This window comes from Pyrgilauda ruficollis, unplaced genomic scaffold (genome assembly GCF_017590135.1).
Source record: "Pyrgilauda ruficollis isolate IOZ18807 unplaced genomic scaffold, ASM1759013v1 scaffold160, whole genome shotgun sequence".
NCBI classification, from domain to species: Eukaryota; Metazoa; Chordata; class Aves; order Passeriformes; family Passeridae; genus Pyrgilauda; species Pyrgilauda ruficollis.
Genome location: NW_024514765.1, coordinates 176,480 through 198,010, shown reverse-complemented (window position 1 = coordinate 198,010; position 21,531 = coordinate 176,480). Strand labels below are relative to the sequence as shown.

Below are 21,531 nucleotides of genomic sequence, written 5' to 3'. Positions count from 1 at the left end.
GCAAAAGACTTGCACAAATGGACACCTCAGGTTTCTGCCTGTTCCTGATCCATGACTTTCCTTTCGTTTTGTGGTGCCTGTTACGTATGGATTTCAAAGCACTTATGCAAGAAACTTAAACTGATCAAAACTGTGCAGTCAATCCAAAGGAGAGCAAAAGACTGAGAGCAAAAGACTTGCACAAATTGACACCTCAGGTTTCTGCTTGTTCCTGATCCATGACTTTCAGATCCCACCAGAATGTTCCAGTGATGTGGTTTCAGCCCCTGCCTTGCAAGAGGAGGTGAAGCACAAGCAGAGGCTGCCCAAAGAGGCAGCAGGAATTCCTTCCTTGAGGAGTCTCAGAACTTGACAAGGCACTGAACAACTTTAATAACTTTGACCTCAGTCCTTCTCCGAACAGGAGAGGAGACCAAAGGCTCCACAGGGCCCTTCCAATCTGAACTACACCTAAGGTGTGGTAAATTGTCAGTATTGCAACATTCTCACCTTGTGGCAAGTAAAGATTTACAGCTTACATATTTTAGCCACTTGAGACATATTTCAGGTCTTGACAATGTGGATACTAATACACATTCAGTCAAAGGATGAAGTAACAGCTTGTGTGGACTAGGATGGCGCCCCTGGAAAAACATCTGGAGTGTGTAAGGGACCCCAGTGCCCTTGGGGACACCACCTCAGAAGTTGTTTTGGCTCCTACTCTGCCAATAGTTCCATTGATACTCAACCCTGTTACTGCCAACAGCTCCAAGTAGAGACATCTTTTACAGATGTTTCAATATTTTAAAAATAAAAACCCCCCAAATTGCAACAGCTGAAAATATTAGAAGACATATTTATTGCATCATTGGCATCATCTTTATTGCAAGTCTCTCAGGTTTTGGTTACCTTGCCTGTTTTCAAGCATTCAAGCCACTTCATGGTGAAAACCTAGTGCTAATACAATAACGAAACCTTTTCCACAATAAATTAACTATTGATTCATCATTCCTTTATCAGAACAAGTAAAAAAATGCAACTGAAATACTAAGGCTATCACTGAAAAAGCAAGTTACCAGGGCTTTCAGTAAAGCTTCCTATAAAAAATGTGTAATTAGCAGAAATGCTGGTTCTGCTCACTTATTTGAAAAATACACCAGAAAACTGTCCAACTATAAACAGAAGCCAAATTCTACCAGTACCTGCTCAGTTCAACAGTGAGTACAGAATTTCTGTAGCAGTGAAAGATTTGCCTCCTCTGTGCAGCAGTGTTTAACCACACATTCAGTGTTTTCTGTCACAGAGACATTTTTCTGCACATGCAGCGTATTCAACACATGACAAAATATTCTACCTGCTTTAAACATTTAATTAAGAGAAGACATATTCAGACACAACAACATTAACAGCAGTTTCAGACATAAAGTATTCATTTTAGCAATACATCCTTTTCTTACAAATGGTATCCTTTTCTTACAAATGGTATAGAGCAAGCCACAAAAAGCTAACTCAAAAGTTGCATAGATCAAACGCTCAAGAAAGTTAAATTAAGTTCCAAATTATTTTTACTGATAGAGATTCTGTTGCCTATGATAGCATTACTTAAATAAATTGTCAAGTTATGGTAAATTTAAATTATAATGCATAACAATTCTGTCAGTTGTCACTGAAAAACAGGAGTCCAAACCAACCTAAATTCTCCAAGGGCTCAAGTTGTTCTGGCAATACCTCAATATTACAAAGGCTGTTCTTGAACATTCTGCAACAAAATCCAAAGCACTCGCAGATGATGTTATTGATGTCCTTTGTGAGCTTTTTTCTTCTATAAAATGGACATAAAAGAGAAAATATCAAGGTAAATGTTGCCCCAAACCACTGCACAATTACAGATTAGCTTTCAGTAGACAAAGCCTTATCACTTAATTGCTCCCATGGTCTCCAAAGCACAGGAGCAATGCTCCCTATGTGAGGGATGCATGGATTTATCACTGGGAGAGTGCTGCAGAGGCTTTCACAGACCAGCATCACAACAGAGGCTGAGCAGACAGGAGACCAACTTCCCGATAAATACAGGGATTAATTCAGAGTCCTTAATGACACCCTCATTCTCTTTGTACCCTGTCAGGTGGCAGTGGCAAGTTCCAAGGCTCTCTAGTCTTTCCCTACTTTAGTTCTCTCTCTCCAAGCACCAATTTGAATTCCAGTTCTGATGGAATTACACCAGAGACCATTCCCATGGCCATTCTCATGGGCACTGCACTGACACAAGGCACAACCCCATGGCCGCACCCTCGGAAAGCCTGTCTTTACTTCTGCAAGTCAGCTCAGGGGCAAACAATGAAAACTGGGCTCCCAGCATTTGCCATCAGTAGCAAATTCAGTGATGAGTACCTGCACCTGTAACCTGTAGTACTTCTTGGAAAGATCAACGCTTGTCCGTCCTTTCTGGAAAGGGTAAGACCACAAAATCAAATTCCAGTGGTTGCCCATTTTCTCAACGCCTTTCAAAAGGCAGTTGATTTCTTCAGTTGTGAAATCTTTTCGGACTCTTCTCTTGTTCAAAGGTCTCATGCTCATGGCCAGGGAACACATTTCATTACTCTGCAAATAATTATTTTGGTGTCATTAAGAATTATGTAAATGTACATACTATTTTGCACGTGGAAGTAACATTACCAGCAATTAAACATTTAGTAGTTGTAAAGAAATTGTCTCACTGGCAAGGGAACAATGCTTCTCCAATGTTTCCTCACTGTCACCACTTACTAAAATACAGTAATTTTCTGTGATCTTCATTTCTGTTGTGCTTACATAGTTTATTCTTTTAGTAGGTTTATTCATTTAGGTTTCTGTTGCTTCCATAGTGTGCAAATCTTCATCAATACAGGAAAAATCAGACCTTCCAATCCACCATTCTGAAAAGATGTCAGCTGAAAAATGCTGAACTCAATTCAGGGCTAAATCAGTGTGACTGGAGTAGAATCAATACAGGAATATTTTTTAAATAAGGTTCATTTTGCTACTGGGCTCCTGTTAAAGGTGACTAAAAAAAAGCCTACGCAATTCCTAGTGCTTTTATTTGGCCATTTATAAACATGTCAGTGCATGATTAGGCTTTGTATAACTAACCTCATCTTTGTCAAGTGAATGTATGCAATTTTCTTTTAAGTGCTGACATTTCTGGCTGCACATCTCTTTGATTCTCTGTCTCTTCAGGTTAGCATCTTGGTTTTTTTGTAAAGCTACAAAATTGTGAACAAGGAGGCCACTTAGTCACTTTCAACTAACTAAAATCTACTGAAAACTGGATATAAAACTGTAAAAGAGCATTTATTCTAATGAATCTGAGTATGTAAATGTTGCTTTGTTAATAATATCTCATTCTCCTTAGATATTTTTCTCATAATCCACATTAAGGCATAGGGACTACTGATGAACCAGAAACAAATAATAATATTATTGATGTTCAAGTGGATTCCTGTAAGAGATAAGTGTAACACTTTATTTAAATTCATCACCATTTATCTCCAATAGCAAGGACAGGTGCTTCTCTCAATGCCCTGACCTAAATGCAAATACTGATCTTTCAGTTGTGCACATCACAGAATTCATTTTCTGGTAATACTCACACTTTTCATATGCAGGTGTCAAGTTATAGTTGCTAGTCCACCTAACATTTCTGCTATGTTCATCTCTCTTTGAAGTATTAGATTTGTCTTTTCTATTTGGAGTCAAAAGAATGCCTTAAAAATAAACAATAAAAACCCAAACAATAAAACATTACACACTTTTATTAGAAAAAACCCCAAATCATAAAACATAGGTTATGTTTTAGGAATTAAAATTTAAGAGAGAATCATCTTTTGAGCCATATCACCAATCTGGTCTTGGAAGAAAGACTGGAAAATTCAGTTTACTTTAGCTTACAGGAAATGTGTACTTACTAAAGACAATATATTATTGTAATGGGCTTTCAAGATGAAATACAGTTGCTTTAGTTAGGTTTTTACATTTTAAAATAACTTTATGGCTTTCATAAGACAAATTAATCAATTACTGAATCTGAAGGGGGAAAAATATAAACATATTCAAAAATCAACTTACTAGCTTTTACTGGGCATTAATTAAATAAAATAACCATGTAAACAAGGCTTTTGAAAATAAGAGTACTAAAAATAAATTTTTGGTGGAAATTTCAAAATTCAAATTTCAATTCTCATTTCAAAGAATTCATTAAGGATTCCTGATCTGGCTGTTTATCACAAGCCCCAAGTCCTCAACAGAGCTCCCAGCAGGAACAGGAGCGGGTCTAATGGAAAAACATGACTGGAACTGTGTAAGGAGTGGTGTTGAATCCAGGTTCAGGCAGCTAAGCTCTGCTTTGAGCACGACTAAACCTCTCCAATTTTAGAAAACAATGCCACAAAAAACTGAGAAATAGCAAATGCCAAGGAAGTAACCCTGACAGGATTCAAAACAGGATCAACACAGCAAGTGCCAGATAACTTTGCAGAGAGACAATGTGCATTACACAATTTCATGATTATAGAGTATGCATTTTATGGCCTAACAATATACAGATTATTCTCAGAATCTAGAGGAAAAAAGAGTTTTCTATCCACAGTCTCCCATGGTAAAGTTCTGAAAAAGAATTAATAGACAGTAAGGGCTTTTCACACAGATTTCCAAACCAAGCCCTTACTTTGGAAACTATCCTTCTTGCTCCTAAAAGTTGGTATTTCTTTATGTAGCCTGTCTTTCTTCACTGGGGTCAGCAGCATTTCTGGAAAATATAAGATGAGCATCAGAACAAATGCCAGTAAGTAATAACTGTTTAATTTTCAGAATTCCTTCTTTAAACCAGAAAAATACAGGATGTGCTTCTATTTAATTCATTAAGATCTCTAAGTATCCTGGACCCGTAAGTGTATCAGGAAGAGCGTGGCCAGCAGGAGCAGGGAGGCCATCCTTCCCCTGTGCTGGGCACTGCTGAGGCCACACCTCGAGTGCTGTGCCCAGCTCTGGCCCCTCACTTTGGGAAGGACCTTGAGACGCTTGAACACGTCCAGAGGAGGCAACGAGGCTGGAGAGGGGCTGGGAACACAAACCCTGTGAGGAACCACTGAGGGAGCTGGGGGTGCTCAGCCTGGAGAAAAGGAGACTCAGAGGTGACCTTATCACTCTCTGCAGGTGGCTGTGCTCAGGTGGGGTTGGTCTCTTTCTCCAGGCAGCACTGACAGAAGCAGAGGTCACAGCCTCAAGCTGCACCAAGGGAAACAGAGGTTGGATATTGGGAAAAAGTTTTTCATGGCATGAATGATAAAGTATTGGAATGGTCTGTCCAGGGAGGTGGTGGAGTCACCATCCCTGGATGTGTTTAAAACAAGACTGAATGTGGCACTCGGTGCCAGGGTTTAGTTGGGGTGTTGTTAGGGCATGGGTGGGACTCGATAATCTTAAAGGTCTCTTCCAACCCAGTCATTCTGAGATTCTGTGAATACTGAATGAAATTACTTTGGTGTGGTCATACATTTACTTGCACATATTTCAACTTAATACATTCCTTTCTCTTAGGACTTGACTATTTCTGGCAAATGTGAGAATCTTATGAAAGCCTATAATGAGCATCTGTCACCATGGCAAGAAACACACAAGATCCTTCAAAACAGAAGTGGCCGGTTCTAATGTCACTTAGTACAAATCACTGTAAATCAAATTCCATGAGAGAGTTTAAAACAGCAAGACAATCAGAAGCAAATAAACAGAAGTTCAGAATTTTAAATGCAATTCTAAAGCAACGGTTCCAAGTACTGAACATAAACTCCATACTCTGGTGAGTTGCAGGTCTGCTGTTGTTACCAGCAGCCACCCTGCGGAGCTCCCCTCGGTGTCTTTCTTCAGCCTCCAGGATGACTCTGTGGTGCTCACACCTGTGCAGGCAACTCTGCAACATCTTGGTGAAGGTTTTACTGTTCAAGGATAGTCCTCCTGCTGTGCAACCTGGGAAAAACAGGATATTGCAGAAACAGCAATCACAGCTTCTAAACAAGCCACCACAAAGTTCAGGTTTTATTTTGCTCACTAGGATCAATTTGACTTCAGGTTTTCCATAATCATGGCATTTTTATGTGACTTCTTGAAATACTTTGTATTTGCTCTCTTAAAAAAAATAGTTTTCAACATTTTATGGGATTAAGTTACACTGCAGTTCCACTCCAGAAGTACTGAGTGAGGCACAGAGCTAAATCTAGTTTAGGCATGAATGCCCTCACAGGAAGCCTTGTTGTTCATTTTTGAGGACATTCCTAGGGTAATTTACGGTTTAGATATACTTGGAAGCCCTCATGATTAAGTTACATCAGCTGAAGCAGAACTTGTGTGAGGAGTCACAGGAAGGGCACAAGAATCTATAGCATTCTACCTTAAGGTAAAGCAGTGCTAAATCTCAGCTTGAATTTAGTTTGACAACTCAGATAAAAATAATGTTCAAAGGTGGGTTATGGGCTGCTTTGGAGGGGGGGGGTCTTTTGTCTTCTGTGGGTTTTTGTTTTGTTAGGGGTTTTTAAATAAAGAAACATTGGCTTGATTACAAAATCCACTGACAAATCCAGAGTACCAGCAACATTCTCATGACCTACTGATGGAGCAGGCTGAGGAAGTAGAGCCTGGGGTAATGGAGGGCTGTAGATGTGGATTACCATGAAACTGCCTGCCTATACTTCACAGCAGTGAGGCAGAGAGGAGAGAAGGGCTGCAAAACACTGAGGAGGCTTACCAGGAGAATAAATGAGGGAAATGAGCAGGGCTATGTGTTCTTCCTCCATCTCGGAAAGCAGAGAAAGGAGGAAAACACTTGCTCAAGTATTCTTCTAATTAGGGAGACCCACATTATTACACACATTAAACCCACATCATTACATGGACCAAAACTGCAATTTGTCAGCTTTATTTCAGTATTTATCTTTTATATTAGAGGTATAAAAAAGGGGAGGAAGGAAGGAAGGAAGGAAGGAAGGTTGGGAAAGGAAGGGATGTATTACAATTTCTGTCAAGTCAATCCACTTACTGCACTGCTGACTCTTTAAGGCTTCTTTATGTACTCTGGAAAGAAAGATTTAAGATAATACTTACCTAAACATCTTAAATCTGCCATTTTATGGGATGAAGGTGTAGCTGAAGTACTTTTCACTCTCTCAGTTTTCTCTGAGCAGAATGAATCTAAATGAGGGAGGAAATAAGTCACTAAGAAATGTAACCTATCTTTTGCCATGGTAATCATGCATCAGTATAACTACATCCAACTGCATTCTCTATTTGTAATAATCTATTTGTAGATTATTAAAGTTTAATTAACATAACAGCAGAAAATCCAAGTGGAATTTCTCAAGTTAAATGCCTCACATTCACATTTTTGTAACTCCAGAATAACCAAGTTCAATTCAATGTTTTTTCACCACTCTCCCAAAGGAAATTACTTCAACTTGAACATAGTAAATTAACCTGGTAAACCCATATTGCTTAACTAAGCCCTATAAATTTTATTTTGGTTTGGAATCAAATGCTGAAAAATGTAATCTATTGGAATAACACATATTCTCACTTTAAACAGATGTAAACTGGAGATCAGCTGGTCACCTGTAAAGCTCCCATTCTGGCAAATTCTAATCTAATGAATACTCAGCAATTTTATAAATTAACAGGAAAGTAAACAATGAATAAATATTTGATTGAACCGATCCCAGTTCTGAAATAAATGTATCAGACCAGGATTAATGCAAATCTGAAAATCTTTTTTCTTAAACACATGTTCACCATGTAGGAACAGCATCAGGCAAAAGTCACTCTCACAGGCAGGCTCTATCCCAGCCTTACAGGCACTGGACCAAACCTCCATTTTCTGTTAGTGGCTTTCAGTAGTCAGATTAAACACTAAACTTAATCTCTGATACATTCATTTGTATAGTTAAAATCAGTTTAAAAAAAGAAAACTAAAGTATGTATTAGAAGAAAAGTAGGATAAATGTTCTCCTGGTAAAATTGTGTACAATATAAAATTCCAACACTATGCAAACCAGTTAAAGGATATTACACATAAGGCACCTCTGTCATCTAATGATACATAACAAGTGATAAAAAGTAGTGATAAACGTACACAAAACTAATTAAAATCTCATTAAGAACAAAATCAGCTCAGAAAGTAGTATGTGTAGCTATTTGTACCTGATACACATGTCGGTTTCGTATTTCTAACAGTCTCTGCTGGTTGTTTAAATAACTGTTCACTGGGAAGATCAAAATGTAATCAAATTAAAACCAATAAAACAATAAAAACAACGTACATTTACCTGCAAATGAATACACGCATTCCAAGGGCACAACAAAAACACATATTAAATATATTAAAGACAAAACTCTAAAAAAATTATTCTAATTATTCCAAGTTACTGGACTTATGGCACCCAGCATGTATCAGTGCATGTTAAAACCTGTTTCCCAGAGATCTGTGACCGGCATTCTGTGCAGTCGGTTCAGCAGGAAGTGCAGAGCTGTCACTGGTTTCTGGAGAAATTTCCAATTCAGATTCACATAAGGATTAGCAAGTGCACACAAAGCTCTCACAAAGTCTTCAGAATACTGTAGCCTTCATCATTTGCAGTAAATACTCTAAAAGGTAATTGGTTTTCTTCTTTTCTTAGCCCAGTTAACTTCTGTGCAACCAACACACTGCTATGATACCCTGATGGAGCATTTTTGTGTCCCTGACCCCCTCAGAAAGCTGCAGGAGCAAGAAGCCTGATCCATGGTTACCTTCCAGTAGCTCCTGTGTTCACACAAAGAGATTTTTTTTAATTGATATTTTAAGAACTTTGTGCATCAGAGCCCAGAACAACAACTAAAGAAGCTGTGAAATTATGCTGACCAGCAGCAAAGCAAAATTTACCTGAATGTACCATGGAAAATATCCAGGCTCTTGGTGATTTCTGTAGTAATTGCAAATTAACAATATAATACCAGGAAACTGCACAGAGCAAGGTGCAGCCAGACACATAAAAAAAAGGCACAATAAAAATGTGGAACTCAAAAAGCCCAAAACAAAACATAAAACCCCCCAAAAATGTAGTTTTGCTTATACTTTTCCATTGACTGTCTTGAGGGATATTCCAGATATAAACTCAAGAGAATGGAATCTGTATTTATCATTACAAGTTAGCTATAAATAATTTTGGGTTTATCAACAGGAAAGACAAACACAAGCAGCAAAAGAAAATGAGGAAAACTAGCATCTGTGTGAGACCAACGAGCAAGAGAACAGCCCCAAATAGGGCTGTTCCTTTCCCTTTCCATGCAGGGTAGCACTGGAACATGAGGTGAGAACAGCAGAGGTGCAGAAACTTTTCCCCCTACTTTGTACACACTCTAGTTTCAGTGCTTTTCCAAGCAGTTCTCTACCTGCTGTTTCCCTAGTAAGTACACATTACTGAAACCATTGTGGTTTTGTCCAAACCAACAGCTTAAATCTTGGTCTGTTACACCAGTGAGAACTCTGGGGCAAAAGCCAGGAATGATTTTCAGTGCTATGCTGAAGGCACTCAAACATGCCCTGAAAGAGGCTCTCTGTACAACACCTGCACTCAAAGATCAGCAGCTTTGTTACTGCAATGACTGCAATCTTTGATCTGTGACTTCCAAAACAACCTCTGGTGGGCCACCAAGGGCTACGCCTTTCCACTAGGAAAAACACCCATAGTTAGTGACAGGTAATTGTAAAGCCTGTCAATCTGGAATGACTAAAGAAAAGCAACTTAGTATTTCTGCTTAGGTGTAAGATTCTCACCCTGCCTGAAGACCAGACTGATTTTTTCCAAAAGCAGTTTTTCCATCTATATTGTGACTTTGAGGTACACTGTCTGTTTGCAGCTCAGTGACTGAACACGGAATGTTCCTCTGTTCAGTTTGTCTGGCAGGAGCAGCATCCGTAGTGTTCACCGTTTCGTCTTTTTGTGGAGCAGAAGTTACAGATGAAGCAAGAACCTGATTGTTCAACTTTGAGGTCAACTGTGGACAACAGACATCTTTCTGTGTTCCTTCTGTGTACTTCTTTGGATCAAGAGGATTCACTTCATGGGATGTTAATGCTTCAGAATTGGCTACTGAAGATTCATCTACAAATGTTTCTCCTTGCACTCTTTCCTGTATTGAAAAATACTGGTTAGTGATTATGTGAGCTCTAAAAAAATGTTAACTTAATCCAGTGCCAGGATTAACTAGATAGTCGAACTCTGAGGGTTAAGCAAATTCCAGAGAAGCTTCAGAAAACCCCCTGACTGAGCTGAGAGCCAACAAGACAGCAATGCCACTTAAGGTATTGAGGGGGTACTTCCTAAGTGCTGATTTCAGGCTAAAGCAAGGAATTTGCTACTAATGCAAGGCACTGCTAGAAAGTAAGAGCCATCTAAATAACTCATAAACTTGTTGTTCCAAACCCACAGATACTTAGAAGCTTTAAAGCACAAGGAAAAAAGGAAACAACCTTAGCTTATGTTCGCATCCTCCTTTATCATCTATCCAACCACAGCTGTACAACCCTGAGCATTTCATACATACAAACACTAAAATTATAGATTTGAATGTCCAGCAATTAAAAATAAATTCAACTTCTTTTTCTGTCTCATACAAAATCTGGGTTTACAGTACACTAGAACACTTCATACAATACAGATGCCTCCCTTCTCTGCACACCTGTAACTCGGTCTGATCTACAATACTGACAGAAGTTGCAGGTTGTAGTTTCACACAAATCCAACGTTTTTTCCTGGGTTTTTTGCTCACATTCAAATTGTCTTAAGGATTTACTTTTACTTTCTCCTTAAACTCTGGAAAGATGTGATTAGTTTCATCCTATTTTGGTAAATAGGCCAACCTCATCATGATGTTTTTCAATCGAGTTTATTCTGTGTAAAATTTCTTTTGCTTTCTTCCAGTAGTCTTGCAGACATCTTTTTCTGACCTGCACATCCAATTCTTCTGCATTGTTCACATTTAATGAGTTATCATATAATTTCAGAGACAACTGTTCAGCTTTATAAAATATGAAACAACATTAATAGTTAATATTTTATCAAGTAACATTTAAAAAGCATTTATTATATCTTAGTATGCTGAGGGCCAGCACCAACAATTCAATGCAAAATAGCAATTGTTATAAAACTTAAATTTATACATAAATGTTAACACACTTGAAATATAAGCTGCAGTTACAAGAAGTGAACTTGCAATTAAAGTTCCTACAAACTCTTTTCACAATGATGCTGTGAAAAAAAACACTTTTTCATTGACTTAACTCTGCCTTCTTCACCAGTATGAGTCTCTGCTTTAAAAAAAAAACCAATTCCATATTAATGGACACTACAAATCTCCACATCTCCTCAATCTTACAATAACCTCTCAGTTGTGCTTGAAGCACAGAAATGTAGATACTGGTTTGTTTCTTCCTAATTAGCAATTGCACACCCTCCACACTCTAGAGATTACAGGACAAGGTCTCTCTGTTTCATGGGAGCTATTGTACAGATAATTAATAAAAAACTGAAATGGGGCCAAGAAATACATCCTACTTCAGAAAAAAAAAAGATCAAGATTTCTTAATAGTGGAAATTAATGTAGACACAGTGATTTTGGGCTTGATTATCTCCTGGTTTATTCTCTCCCTCTAGTGCTACATCCCCAGGAAGAGAGTATCCACTGGGTGTTAAATGACAATGTTCATATTTTCCACACACTTTATAGATGGGAAAGCTTTAAGAACTGGCCCTACATGGAGAGGTTTCACAAATGCATTACTGCAACACTGCTGCAATTCTTACTTCTCTTTTTTCTGCCTAAGTCAGTTCTTGATGACAAATAAGCAACTTTCTGTGCAGAAAACAAACATCTTTTGGAGTACACAGAATTACAAAGCTGCTGCAGTTAAAATCACTTGGGGAATCAGCAGAACACAGAGATGGAAACAATCACTGTCATTTTTAAAGCAGGAACAGCAAGCTTACTCATTTGTTTGCAGTTCTGCAGCACAAAAGTAGCAGCTCTGATGAGTTCCTCGTCCTGAGATTCTGTCAATACCTGAATCATAAGTGGCAGACCATTGTTCTGAAGCAGCTCACACTGGTTTTCTTCTAGAACAGGACATGGCAAAGAAAAGGTTTGGTTGCAGCCCCACACACCTTAACCTTACAGTAATTTTAGGAGCCAATACTGGCAGCTTTCTGCAAGTTTCTGTAGAAAGAGAGATTTTCATTACAGACCCAAGCCTGCTGCAGTGACAGCAGGAGAGCTTTACATCCCACAGGATGATTTGACCAGAACTCAGACTACTGTAAGAAAACTGAAGGATGACTACTGAGACAAATTATATGACGGAGTTCCAAGCTCATTTAATTGTGGCCTAAAACATTTGAATAATGACTCTTGTACTTCTTCTCTTCCATGACCGGCTCTTGGAGAAGATATGCAACATTTGAGTGAGGCCTGAGATGCACAAATATCAAAATCTCAAGGTTTATAACCAGCAAAATAAAATTAGTAGTTTAATCCTGGTCTAGCCAATCTGTTCCTCCTCATTCATTATGTAATTAGCTTAATTTTTATTGTGACCTCATTTGCATATGTATTCATAGAACTGATAACTTGCTAAACATAGCTCTTTCTTCTTTAAACTTAACTAAAAAAATGAAATAAAAAAAATTAAACTTTTATTTTGACAGTGTTGACATTTTAAGAGAAACCTTTTTTCTGTTGGTGTAATCATTTTTACTATTCAAAAGACATTTTCCATTAAGTCTTGTTTCACTAATTCTTCATGAAAAAATGTCTGTTAAAATAAATTTGTGTCCTATTGAGCTAATCATTGAACATGTTATTGGCACTCAGAGGATGAAAACCAACCAGGATTTTTGAACATAAGGCCTTTTCCTTGTTTATCTAAACACACATGTGAAAAAAACAGGACTACAAATGAAATTCCCCTTCTCTTTGCTTGCACTACCACAAAATACCAACTGAAGTGTTGCATTTGTGCCAGATATGCTTGGGCAAGCCCTGAGGAATATGACAAATACATTTCAGGGCTACCTACTGCTTCTGTGTCTTGAAAACCAATGCTCTTACATGGCTCTTACAAATATTACTGGCCTTGTAAGCAGTGGACAGAACTCTGTGTTCCAAGCACCATGGAAAGGGTGCTCAAGACAACCCATCTGCCATGTCTGGATTGCAGTAGCTTTCAGGTCTGGATTAATTCTTTTCTGTGACACCTAAGCCCAGCTCTGAATTCTTGCATATTTAGTCTACTTTTTCAAAGCTACTAGAGACACTTCCTGCTAACAAGCTTTAAAATTTAAAGATGGAACATGATAGAAAACTTTTTGTCCAAATATTGACATTATAGTATTTAAGAGAACTCTCTCTCGTGTTCCAGTCTTGATGAAGTGACACCACTGGAGGAGTCAGTGTATGAGAATTTAGGAGAAGCTGACAGACAGGAAAAAGAAAAAGCAAATCTTACCACAAACTTCAGTACAGTGCCCAATTGTTAGAATAATACTGATTTTTTCTCCTGTGCTCAGTGTCTCATTGGACAGCAGCTTCAGCAGCTCTGACACAGTGTGATACTGTGCCAAGACAACACTCATGGCAGCTGTTTGTTAAAACAATTGGAAGGAAAATAAAGTCGATCGTGAGTGTACAGGAATTATCCAAGGATAAAATGCTGGGTTTTGAGGGAACCCTACAAACCCCTCAAAGCCTTGGGCCTGCTCAGCCCTGCCCTGCTCCACCTTCAACAGTTCAGATTACCCCATCCCTCCTGTGCTGCTCCCAAATCCAGCCCTGCCCATCCTCCCAGCCTGTGCTCCATGGAGATGAGGCAGAAGATCTGACGAACGAGGGCTTTGCACTGTGCAAGCTTTGGAGATCCCTGCTGAGTTTCTCCACATCCTTTATCAGCTCCAGCACTGAGCCAGAGCGAGTTGAATCAGTTCTGACACACAGAGTATCTGCCATAAGAAGAGCAGGGGGCACCTGGCACTGGCAACACCACAGCTAGCCCATCCATGCTGAGGCCTAGTCCTGTCACACCCAGCTGATCTGAAACTACCCTCAGAACTAGTGCAGGCTTATGTTTTTAAACTGTTGTTTAAACTTTTTAACCTTCCATTTGAAGCTCTTATGGCACAAGTGTGAGATACACCAACCATGGCCACAGCACAGGCTCGTCAGGATCACAGGTTTCTGCAAACCTTGTGTGGAAAACACCAGACCTCATCAGGAAAGCAGTACCCAGCCAGCAAACCAGAGCAGAGTGTGCTGTGCAGAAAACACCACCTTCGTTCAGCTCCACCTCTGAATTACTAAAGCTTCCTAGAGCTACACAATTTATTATCCAGGCATAGGCCTAACTCCAGGATCCAAACTGACTGACCAAATCCAGGCTCAGAGCTCAGCTTTACTTACCCAGCATGAGCTGTAGCATCTTATTTTTAATTTTCAGTTTGGTTTAAATTTCACTGTATGCATTTTAGCAACAATGGGACAGTAATCCACCTCAAATGAACTGAATCACTCCCCACTTACACCTCTGAACTTTAAAAAACACTGCAACATCCACTGGGATGTACATTACTTAACTGCCTTAAAGCATTCATTTCTACAACTTTTCCACCAGCACAAGACTTTAAAAATTGCACTTGAAAATTACATAGACAAAAAATGTCTTTCCACTCACAGTTATTAGCAATGCAGGCATCCAGAGTCTTTGTTACTACCACTGCAAGTTTCATGCTGGAGTGACTCAAACAGGAATCATGCATAAGCTCAAGGAGAACTTTGGCTAATGTATCCAATCCTCCAATAGAAACAAAATATTTCTGCACATATGCTTAGTAGAAAAAAGAAAAAATGTGATTTAAGCAACAGAGTTTGCGAATTATTTTAGTATTTCACCAACTAAGTCCATCAGAGTTCTTCTGTGCATGTGTTAGTCATTACATTTCTTATACAACAGAAGCTGGATATACATTAATTCCAAGAAATGTAGTAACTGCAAATAACATAGTTACAGGAAAACATGACCCTAATATGTGCACACAAATAGCAAACATCAAGCCTGAATTCTACCTAAGTCATTGTTTTCAGTCATGTAATAGGGACTTCAATTTAGACACACTTTTAATCAAAACACCTCCAAACAGTTTTACTGACCCTATGAAATGTAACCAGATTGTGACTGTTTGTGGGCTTGAGCACAGTGCAGTGTAAGTAAAGATGGTGGAGTACAGTGGTCAGAGTAAAAGCTGGAAGAACAGCAAATGACTTTGTAGAGATGGACAGGAAAGAGGAAACCATTTAACTCTCTAATTAAACTTCCTTTTATCAAATGAAAAACTGTGTAAAGCTTGAGCTGCACTTACAGTTATTTGCAACTGTGAGACCAAGAAATGAACAAATGGGACGAACTATCTCAGGCTCTGTGCAACTCTCGAGCCACTCTTTGGCATAGGGAAAAACCGAACAGCAAATGTTTTGATTATCTTCTGGAAAAGTAAAAACAAATTACCCCAAATCAAAACCCAATGAAATGAAACTTCAGCTGAACAGTAAAAATGAAATCAAAGTGCTACCAATTTGGAGAATATCTTTGAACTTCTTCCACAACTTTCAGAGCAACACCTACCGTTCTGGGGGTTGTTGACACAGGCACACAGAGTGCTGCACACTGAGGACCAGAGCTGAAAGCAGGGATCAGTGTTTTTATCTGACACATTCTTCTCAGAGGTGGAGAGAGTTGTTCTGTTAAGGACAGTGCAAACAAGTCCCAAATAGTTAAGGAAACATAGCTGCTAACCAGTCTATTATTTGTCTGCTTGAACTGCAGCCCTGTTTACCTGAATAACTGCAGCAGCAGGCTGATGCAGCCTGTATCTCTGACATAGGTTTGCCCAGTTTCTAAAAGAGAACACACACGAGACTCCAGAGACAAATGCAACTGCAGACAAAACCTTAACATCAAGTTTCATTTACATACATACATTCCCTTTCCCAAGCACATATCCTCCCAGAAGGAAATACAAAATCGTGTCAACATATTGGTAAAAAACCTTTCTATGTCTCTCTCTTTCTATACACTCTCAGAAACTATGGGTTTGCATTTGCAAACTGTATTTTTAGAACTAAACCATGTTCTGCTGTTTAAGGAAATCCCAGTGAGCAATAACCCTCCTTTGACAATTCAGGTTCAGTTACATGCAAACGTTCATCTGTATAAATTCACTTCACCACAACATTACTTATTAAATGTTCCAAATTTTGGATGGCAGATTGGCAAATAGAAAAGGAATGCTGTAATACAGAAAAAAAACCCAACTTACTATTATTTGAAACCAGTACTAAGATGACATAAACAGACATTCTTTTCAAGTTCACACCAGAATCCTTTTTAATTAAAAATAAAATGAGGTCTTCAAACAATGCAGAAGTACACAAAGTCTGTTGACAATACACTGAAAACAGAAAGTGAAAACCATTAAGTCCTAAAGTAAGAAACTCACAATCCTAAATTATTAAGTCTCAGTTGTGGCCATTATGTGGGGAGTGTAGACAGGGCAGGACTATGAAGTGACTGAGGGCTTCCCCCTGCAGTGAGCTCTACACCAGACAGGACTCTGGCAAGCTCTGGAACAATCCAGGAGTCACTGAGCACTTGCTGCTGAGGGAGAGGGAGAGTGCAGGTGTCTGCTAGCTTAAAGACACCCTACGTGCACAAATCAACAAGGCACTTTTCAGTTCTGGGGATGACAGGGCACCTTCACTGCCCTTGCTCCAACTGACAATGCTGTAGTCTCATTTGGTGAGACCAAAAGAAAATGGAAACAAAGCAGGAGCACAAGTAATGACAGGGGGCCACAGCGCACTCAGAAATACAAACAATATGATTTTTATTACCATTACTCTCTATAATAATCCCCAGTGTAAACAAAGCTGCTTCCTTTACGATGCCATGAGCACTCGCCTTGGCAAGGTCATTTATAAACATCAAACCACCAATTTCTCGAAAGTATTCGCTCGCTTCGCCTACAGGAGGAAAAAAGAACAGAAACTTTTGCTTTTGTTTATCTGCAAAATGAAAGGCTTCTAAGATTTTCCAGCACCTCAAACCTTATGTTCTTTAGAGAACATTTTCATGGTGCAGTTTCCTAGCATACACGATGAACATAAATTACTGCATTGTTTCTAAGGAAAAGCCTTTCTTACTGTTTTGTTGGCAAATGGAATAGATAGTGATCAAGGCCTCCTTCTGAGACAGAGGGCAGTCCATCTGATATTTAAGGCATTCAAGCAGTAAGTTCAAATCTGTTTTCATATCTAGGAGCAAACACAAAAAAAATCATCAAAATGGTTATATTTTCTATACATGAATCTAGTCAGTATTAGAATAAACCTGTCCAAAATGTAGTATGTACATATATTCTAGCAAAGGAGAGAAAGTGAGCCAAAATGGAGCTACCTCACTTCTATTCAGCCACAAACAACAAACCTAGAAATATTTCTGTCCATAGTTTGTTATTTGAGCATGATTTCCTTTGCAGACTAACAGCCCCCCTTTAGTATTTCTGGCCTTTAATTACTAGTAACTCTTAGTAAGCCTGATGTAAACTGCTAAATATTAAATTCACAGTTGCAAGGTGCATTAAGTGTAAATAATACACAGCCATTAAAATATTCAGAGTGCAAATAAAATTCAGAGTGCACTTGAAACTCTATGGAGTAGTAAGGAAAGAGTCCAAGAGCACAAGGCTGCTCCCTGGCACTGAGTTTCAGGAGACATAAATCATGCAGCACAGCAGCAGAGCCCTCAATCAGGTGGTTGGAGACGGAACACAAAATGTTCTCTGGGCACCCACATACAACCCTAGGTGGGTAAACAGACTCGGAAAATCTGCTTCTTAGACATTGGGTACAATTAAAAGACTTATTTGATAATGATTTCTAACAGTGACAGAAGGTATGGCTTCTTGTAAACCCTTACAAGGTTCGGGGGTTCTTAACGAAGTTACAATACAATAAAAACCTGGATAAATATTAGTGAATTTTTTTTTATAAAGTGACTTTGTGGTGGTGTGCTTTACTATGTGTGTAGGTTTGTCCTTGGATTTACCCTTTGCATATCCAATACAGTATCCAAATTTGGCAGCTAGGAAAAAGCAATTTTCCCAGCTGCTCACCACCCCACAACAGGCCTATCACAGTCTACTAAAACTTTGTAAAATTGATGCAGATTGTAATGACAAATTATATTAGATCTCTTACCACACTGATTTATCTGCACCTTTTGAGTGTCCATTTTTGTTTTAGCTTTGTTCTTGTTCTACAACAGCAAGGAAAAAGTGTTTCCAGGTCTGTTCAGATTAGCAGTCTTTATAATACATGCAGTATAAATGACATCATTTTTCTACAACACACTCTTTCCAGTTTTCTGCTTTTACTCTGTCATCTCACACACACACAGTTTAACGTATTCTTGCATGGCGAAGTTTTCCTTTGGAAATACAGTATTTTATGAGAACCCTGCATTTCTAGCTACCAGGTCTTTTGAGAGCGGACATTCTGCAGAAATCAGTAATTCCGTGTTACCACTGAGGGGCACTGTCAGTAAAGAATATCCCCTGCTCTGTGCCACTGATCACAACAAAGCTGATTCGATTTTCCTTACGAGAGTGGCCAACTTGGCTGTCAGCCAACAACTGGCACTAAGACCAAGTGATGTTACTTCGGGGGTGAACACTATAAAACACTCAGCCTCCTGCTGCTCAAGGAGCCACTGAACCATCAGCGTTGTTCTGGCAGTACTGATCGAACCAAAGGCAATGAGCACAGAGACATATTCCTTACAGTGAGAACTCATTTAAATTCACCAAAGACACTGTCACATTACATGAACCGTGTAACACACAAAACCCCACAGCACTGACTCTTCACAAACCCAGCGTGGCAGCCTCTGAGAGCAGAGCAGCAGAGTGACATTCAGCTTTGGAGGCAGAAAGATGCTCCCTCAAACATGCCCCAAGTCCCAAACACAGAAGGTTGATGCAAGCATCACAGTAACCTCTGACAATTTCTCAAAAAATTACTTAGCTCCAGGCAGAAACTTTAAATCAGTGGCAAATCCAGTTTAATAATGGATTTGATTTCCTTCCCAAAGCAGAGCAAAGGCTCGAAGCAGAATCATTGTCATCTTAATGAAGACTGCTTTCACTTGCGAGTTACTGATCGCCCCCATTCCTTCGCTGTTCCTGTTACAGAGCGAGAACTGAGAGAGCTCATCTCCCTGCAGCCTTTCAGAAGTGAGAACAGACATGCATTTCATTTTCCTGCAAATCCAACCCTGCCACAACAGGCAAAAGCTTGCGAGCCTTCCTCACCTCTTTTTGTCCTACTGCCACCACCCCGCCAGCCTAAGAAAAAACAAAACCCACCCAAACAAAAGGAAGGCTGTGAAAGTGAGTTCATTCTGGAGCTAATTGCTTTTCAGAAGAGTTTAATTTAAGAAATGTTTATACAATTATACAACATAGGAAGCACAAGGGGTTTAAAACTGTATGTACACAAGGATACATCTTGACCTTACTTGGATCTTTTGCAACCTACAGAAGGTACACAAAATAGTATTTACAAGCCAGCCTACATTAATTAGATGCAAATAGCTCACCTTAGTTGTTGCACCACAGGGCAAGGTGGAAAGACAAGCAACTAGATTTGCTTCAACGAACATCTGGCAAATGTTGCATATAAAACTCTTCTCCATCAGTTGTGGAAAATAACCCAGTAACATCGCTTCAAACCTCAGAAACCACTCCTGGAGCAGTGCAGGTCTGTCCATGTGTGTGCTCAGCAGCACTAGAGCACATGGCTGGCACAGTCAGTAGACCAGCCAGCCTCGGCGGGACTCATCCTTCGAAACCCAGGGCCCAAAGCCCAGAGGGGAGAAGCGCGGGTTGTTGGCGCGCTGTGGGAACCAAAGCCCACAGCAGCAGCTGAGGCCGGGAGGACGCTGCGCTGTGGAACGGCACTTGGGGCTGTCCTGGCCTATTTCAGCTCCCTCAGATGAGCCGCGTGTGATTTACAGCTCATTATCACAGCTCCACTTTGACCTCTTAGAAAACACTCCAGATCCGCCCAAATATAAAAGGGAAAGAACATTTAAAAAAATTAAAGTAAAGGGGGGGGGGGCGGAGGGGGAAACAGCAGCTGCAATTCTTCTGTGGGAAGGCCGGGGAGTCCCGAGGGGGGGAATGGGGCACGGCTCAGGTACCTGCGATCGGCGGCGCGGGTGGCTCCGGACAGACCCCGGGGCGAGGCGGGTGCCCGCTGCCCAGCGCTGAGGGGCGGCTCCGCCGGGCTCAGGGACTGAGGGACGGGATCTCGCGGAGCTGAGGGCAGCGCCCGGCCCGGCCCCTCAGGAGCCGCCGCGGCCGCAGCGCCGTCCGAGCGCCTCAGGGGGCAGCCGCCCTCGGTCTGGGGACAGCCCTGAGCCTTCCCCTCAGCCAGGCGGGAAGCACTTGGAATTGTAGAACCGGCAGGGGTGAAAGAGATCTTTAAGACCATCCAGTTCAACGTCAGCCCAGCAATGCCACTGCAAACCCTAAACCTAAACCTAAACTACTAAACCTTTCCCAGTGTCAGATCCGGAGGCCTCTTTAACACCTCCAGGGATGGGCAGCTCCACCACCTCCCTGGCCAACCTATTCCCAGGCCTGAACACCTGAACAGTGAAAATTTTTCTTCTAAAATCTCACCTGAATTTTCTCTCAACGTGAGGCCGCTTCCTCTGGTTCTCACTGCAGGCCGAGCAGGAGAGCGGCCCCAGCTCAGGGCACGCTCCTGTCAGGGACTGGAGAGAGCAGAGAGGTCCCTCGTGAGCCTCTTCTCCAGACTGAACAAACCCAGCTCCCTCAGCTGCTCCTCGTGGGACATGTTTTCTAGACCCTTTGTGAGCCTTGCTGCCCTTCTCTGAACACCCTCAGCCCCTCAGTGTCCTTTTTCACGAGGGGCCCAGAGCCGGACACAGCACTCGAGGTGTGGCCTCAGCAGTGCCCCGCACAGAGGGGCAGGCACTGCCCTGGTCCTGCTGCTCACACTGCTGCTCACACAGGCCAGGTGCCCTTGGCCTCTTGTCCCCTTGGGCACGCTTGGCTCACGCTGACGTGGCTAGTGACCTGCAGCATGTGGCACTTGGCCTTGTGGAACCTCACGCCTTTGTCCTTGGCCCGTTGATCGAGTCTGTCCAAGTCTCACTGCAGAGCCTTCCCGTCCTCTAGCAGATCCACACTCCCACCCAACTGGGCATCTGCAAATTTACTGAGGGTGCTCTCAGTCCCCACCTCCAGATCATCAATAAAATGTTAACCAGGCCCAGCCCCCAAACAGAGCCCTGGAGAACACCTTTCAATGCCCTGCAGTTGGAGGCTGCAATGCCCCCACAACAGAAAGAGCTGCCATCCC

General features: G+C 40.7%; 1 protein-coding gene across 1 annotated transcript; it reads right to left on the bottom strand.

Annotated features, from left to right (window-relative positions):
- Nucleotides 1-899: 899 nt before the first annotated feature.
- TERB1 (telomere repeat binding bouquet formation protein 1) lies at nucleotides 900-19,801 on the bottom strand. The gene is made up of 21 exons (XM_041462848.1): nucleotides 19,739-19,801; nucleotides 18,340-18,397; nucleotides 17,284-17,394; nucleotides 16,975-17,103; nucleotides 16,401-16,532; nucleotides 15,918-15,978; nucleotides 15,707-15,822; nucleotides 15,444-15,566; nucleotides 14,759-14,911; nucleotides 13,541-13,672; nucleotides 12,027-12,152; nucleotides 10,901-11,058; nucleotides 9,815-10,170; nucleotides 8,200-8,261; nucleotides 7,111-7,197; nucleotides 5,809-5,979; nucleotides 4,682-4,762; nucleotides 3,609-3,722; nucleotides 3,109-3,221; nucleotides 2,371-2,580; nucleotides 900-1,801 (listed from the first exon to the last, which is right to left on the bottom strand). The coding sequence occupies exons 1-21, from the start codon at nucleotides 19,799-19,801 to the stop codon at nucleotides 1,772-1,774; spliced, it is 2,586 nt and encodes an 861-aa protein (XP_041318782.1). The 3' UTR covers nucleotides 900-1,771.
- Between the last annotated feature and the right edge of the window lie 1,730 nt (nucleotides 19,802-21,531).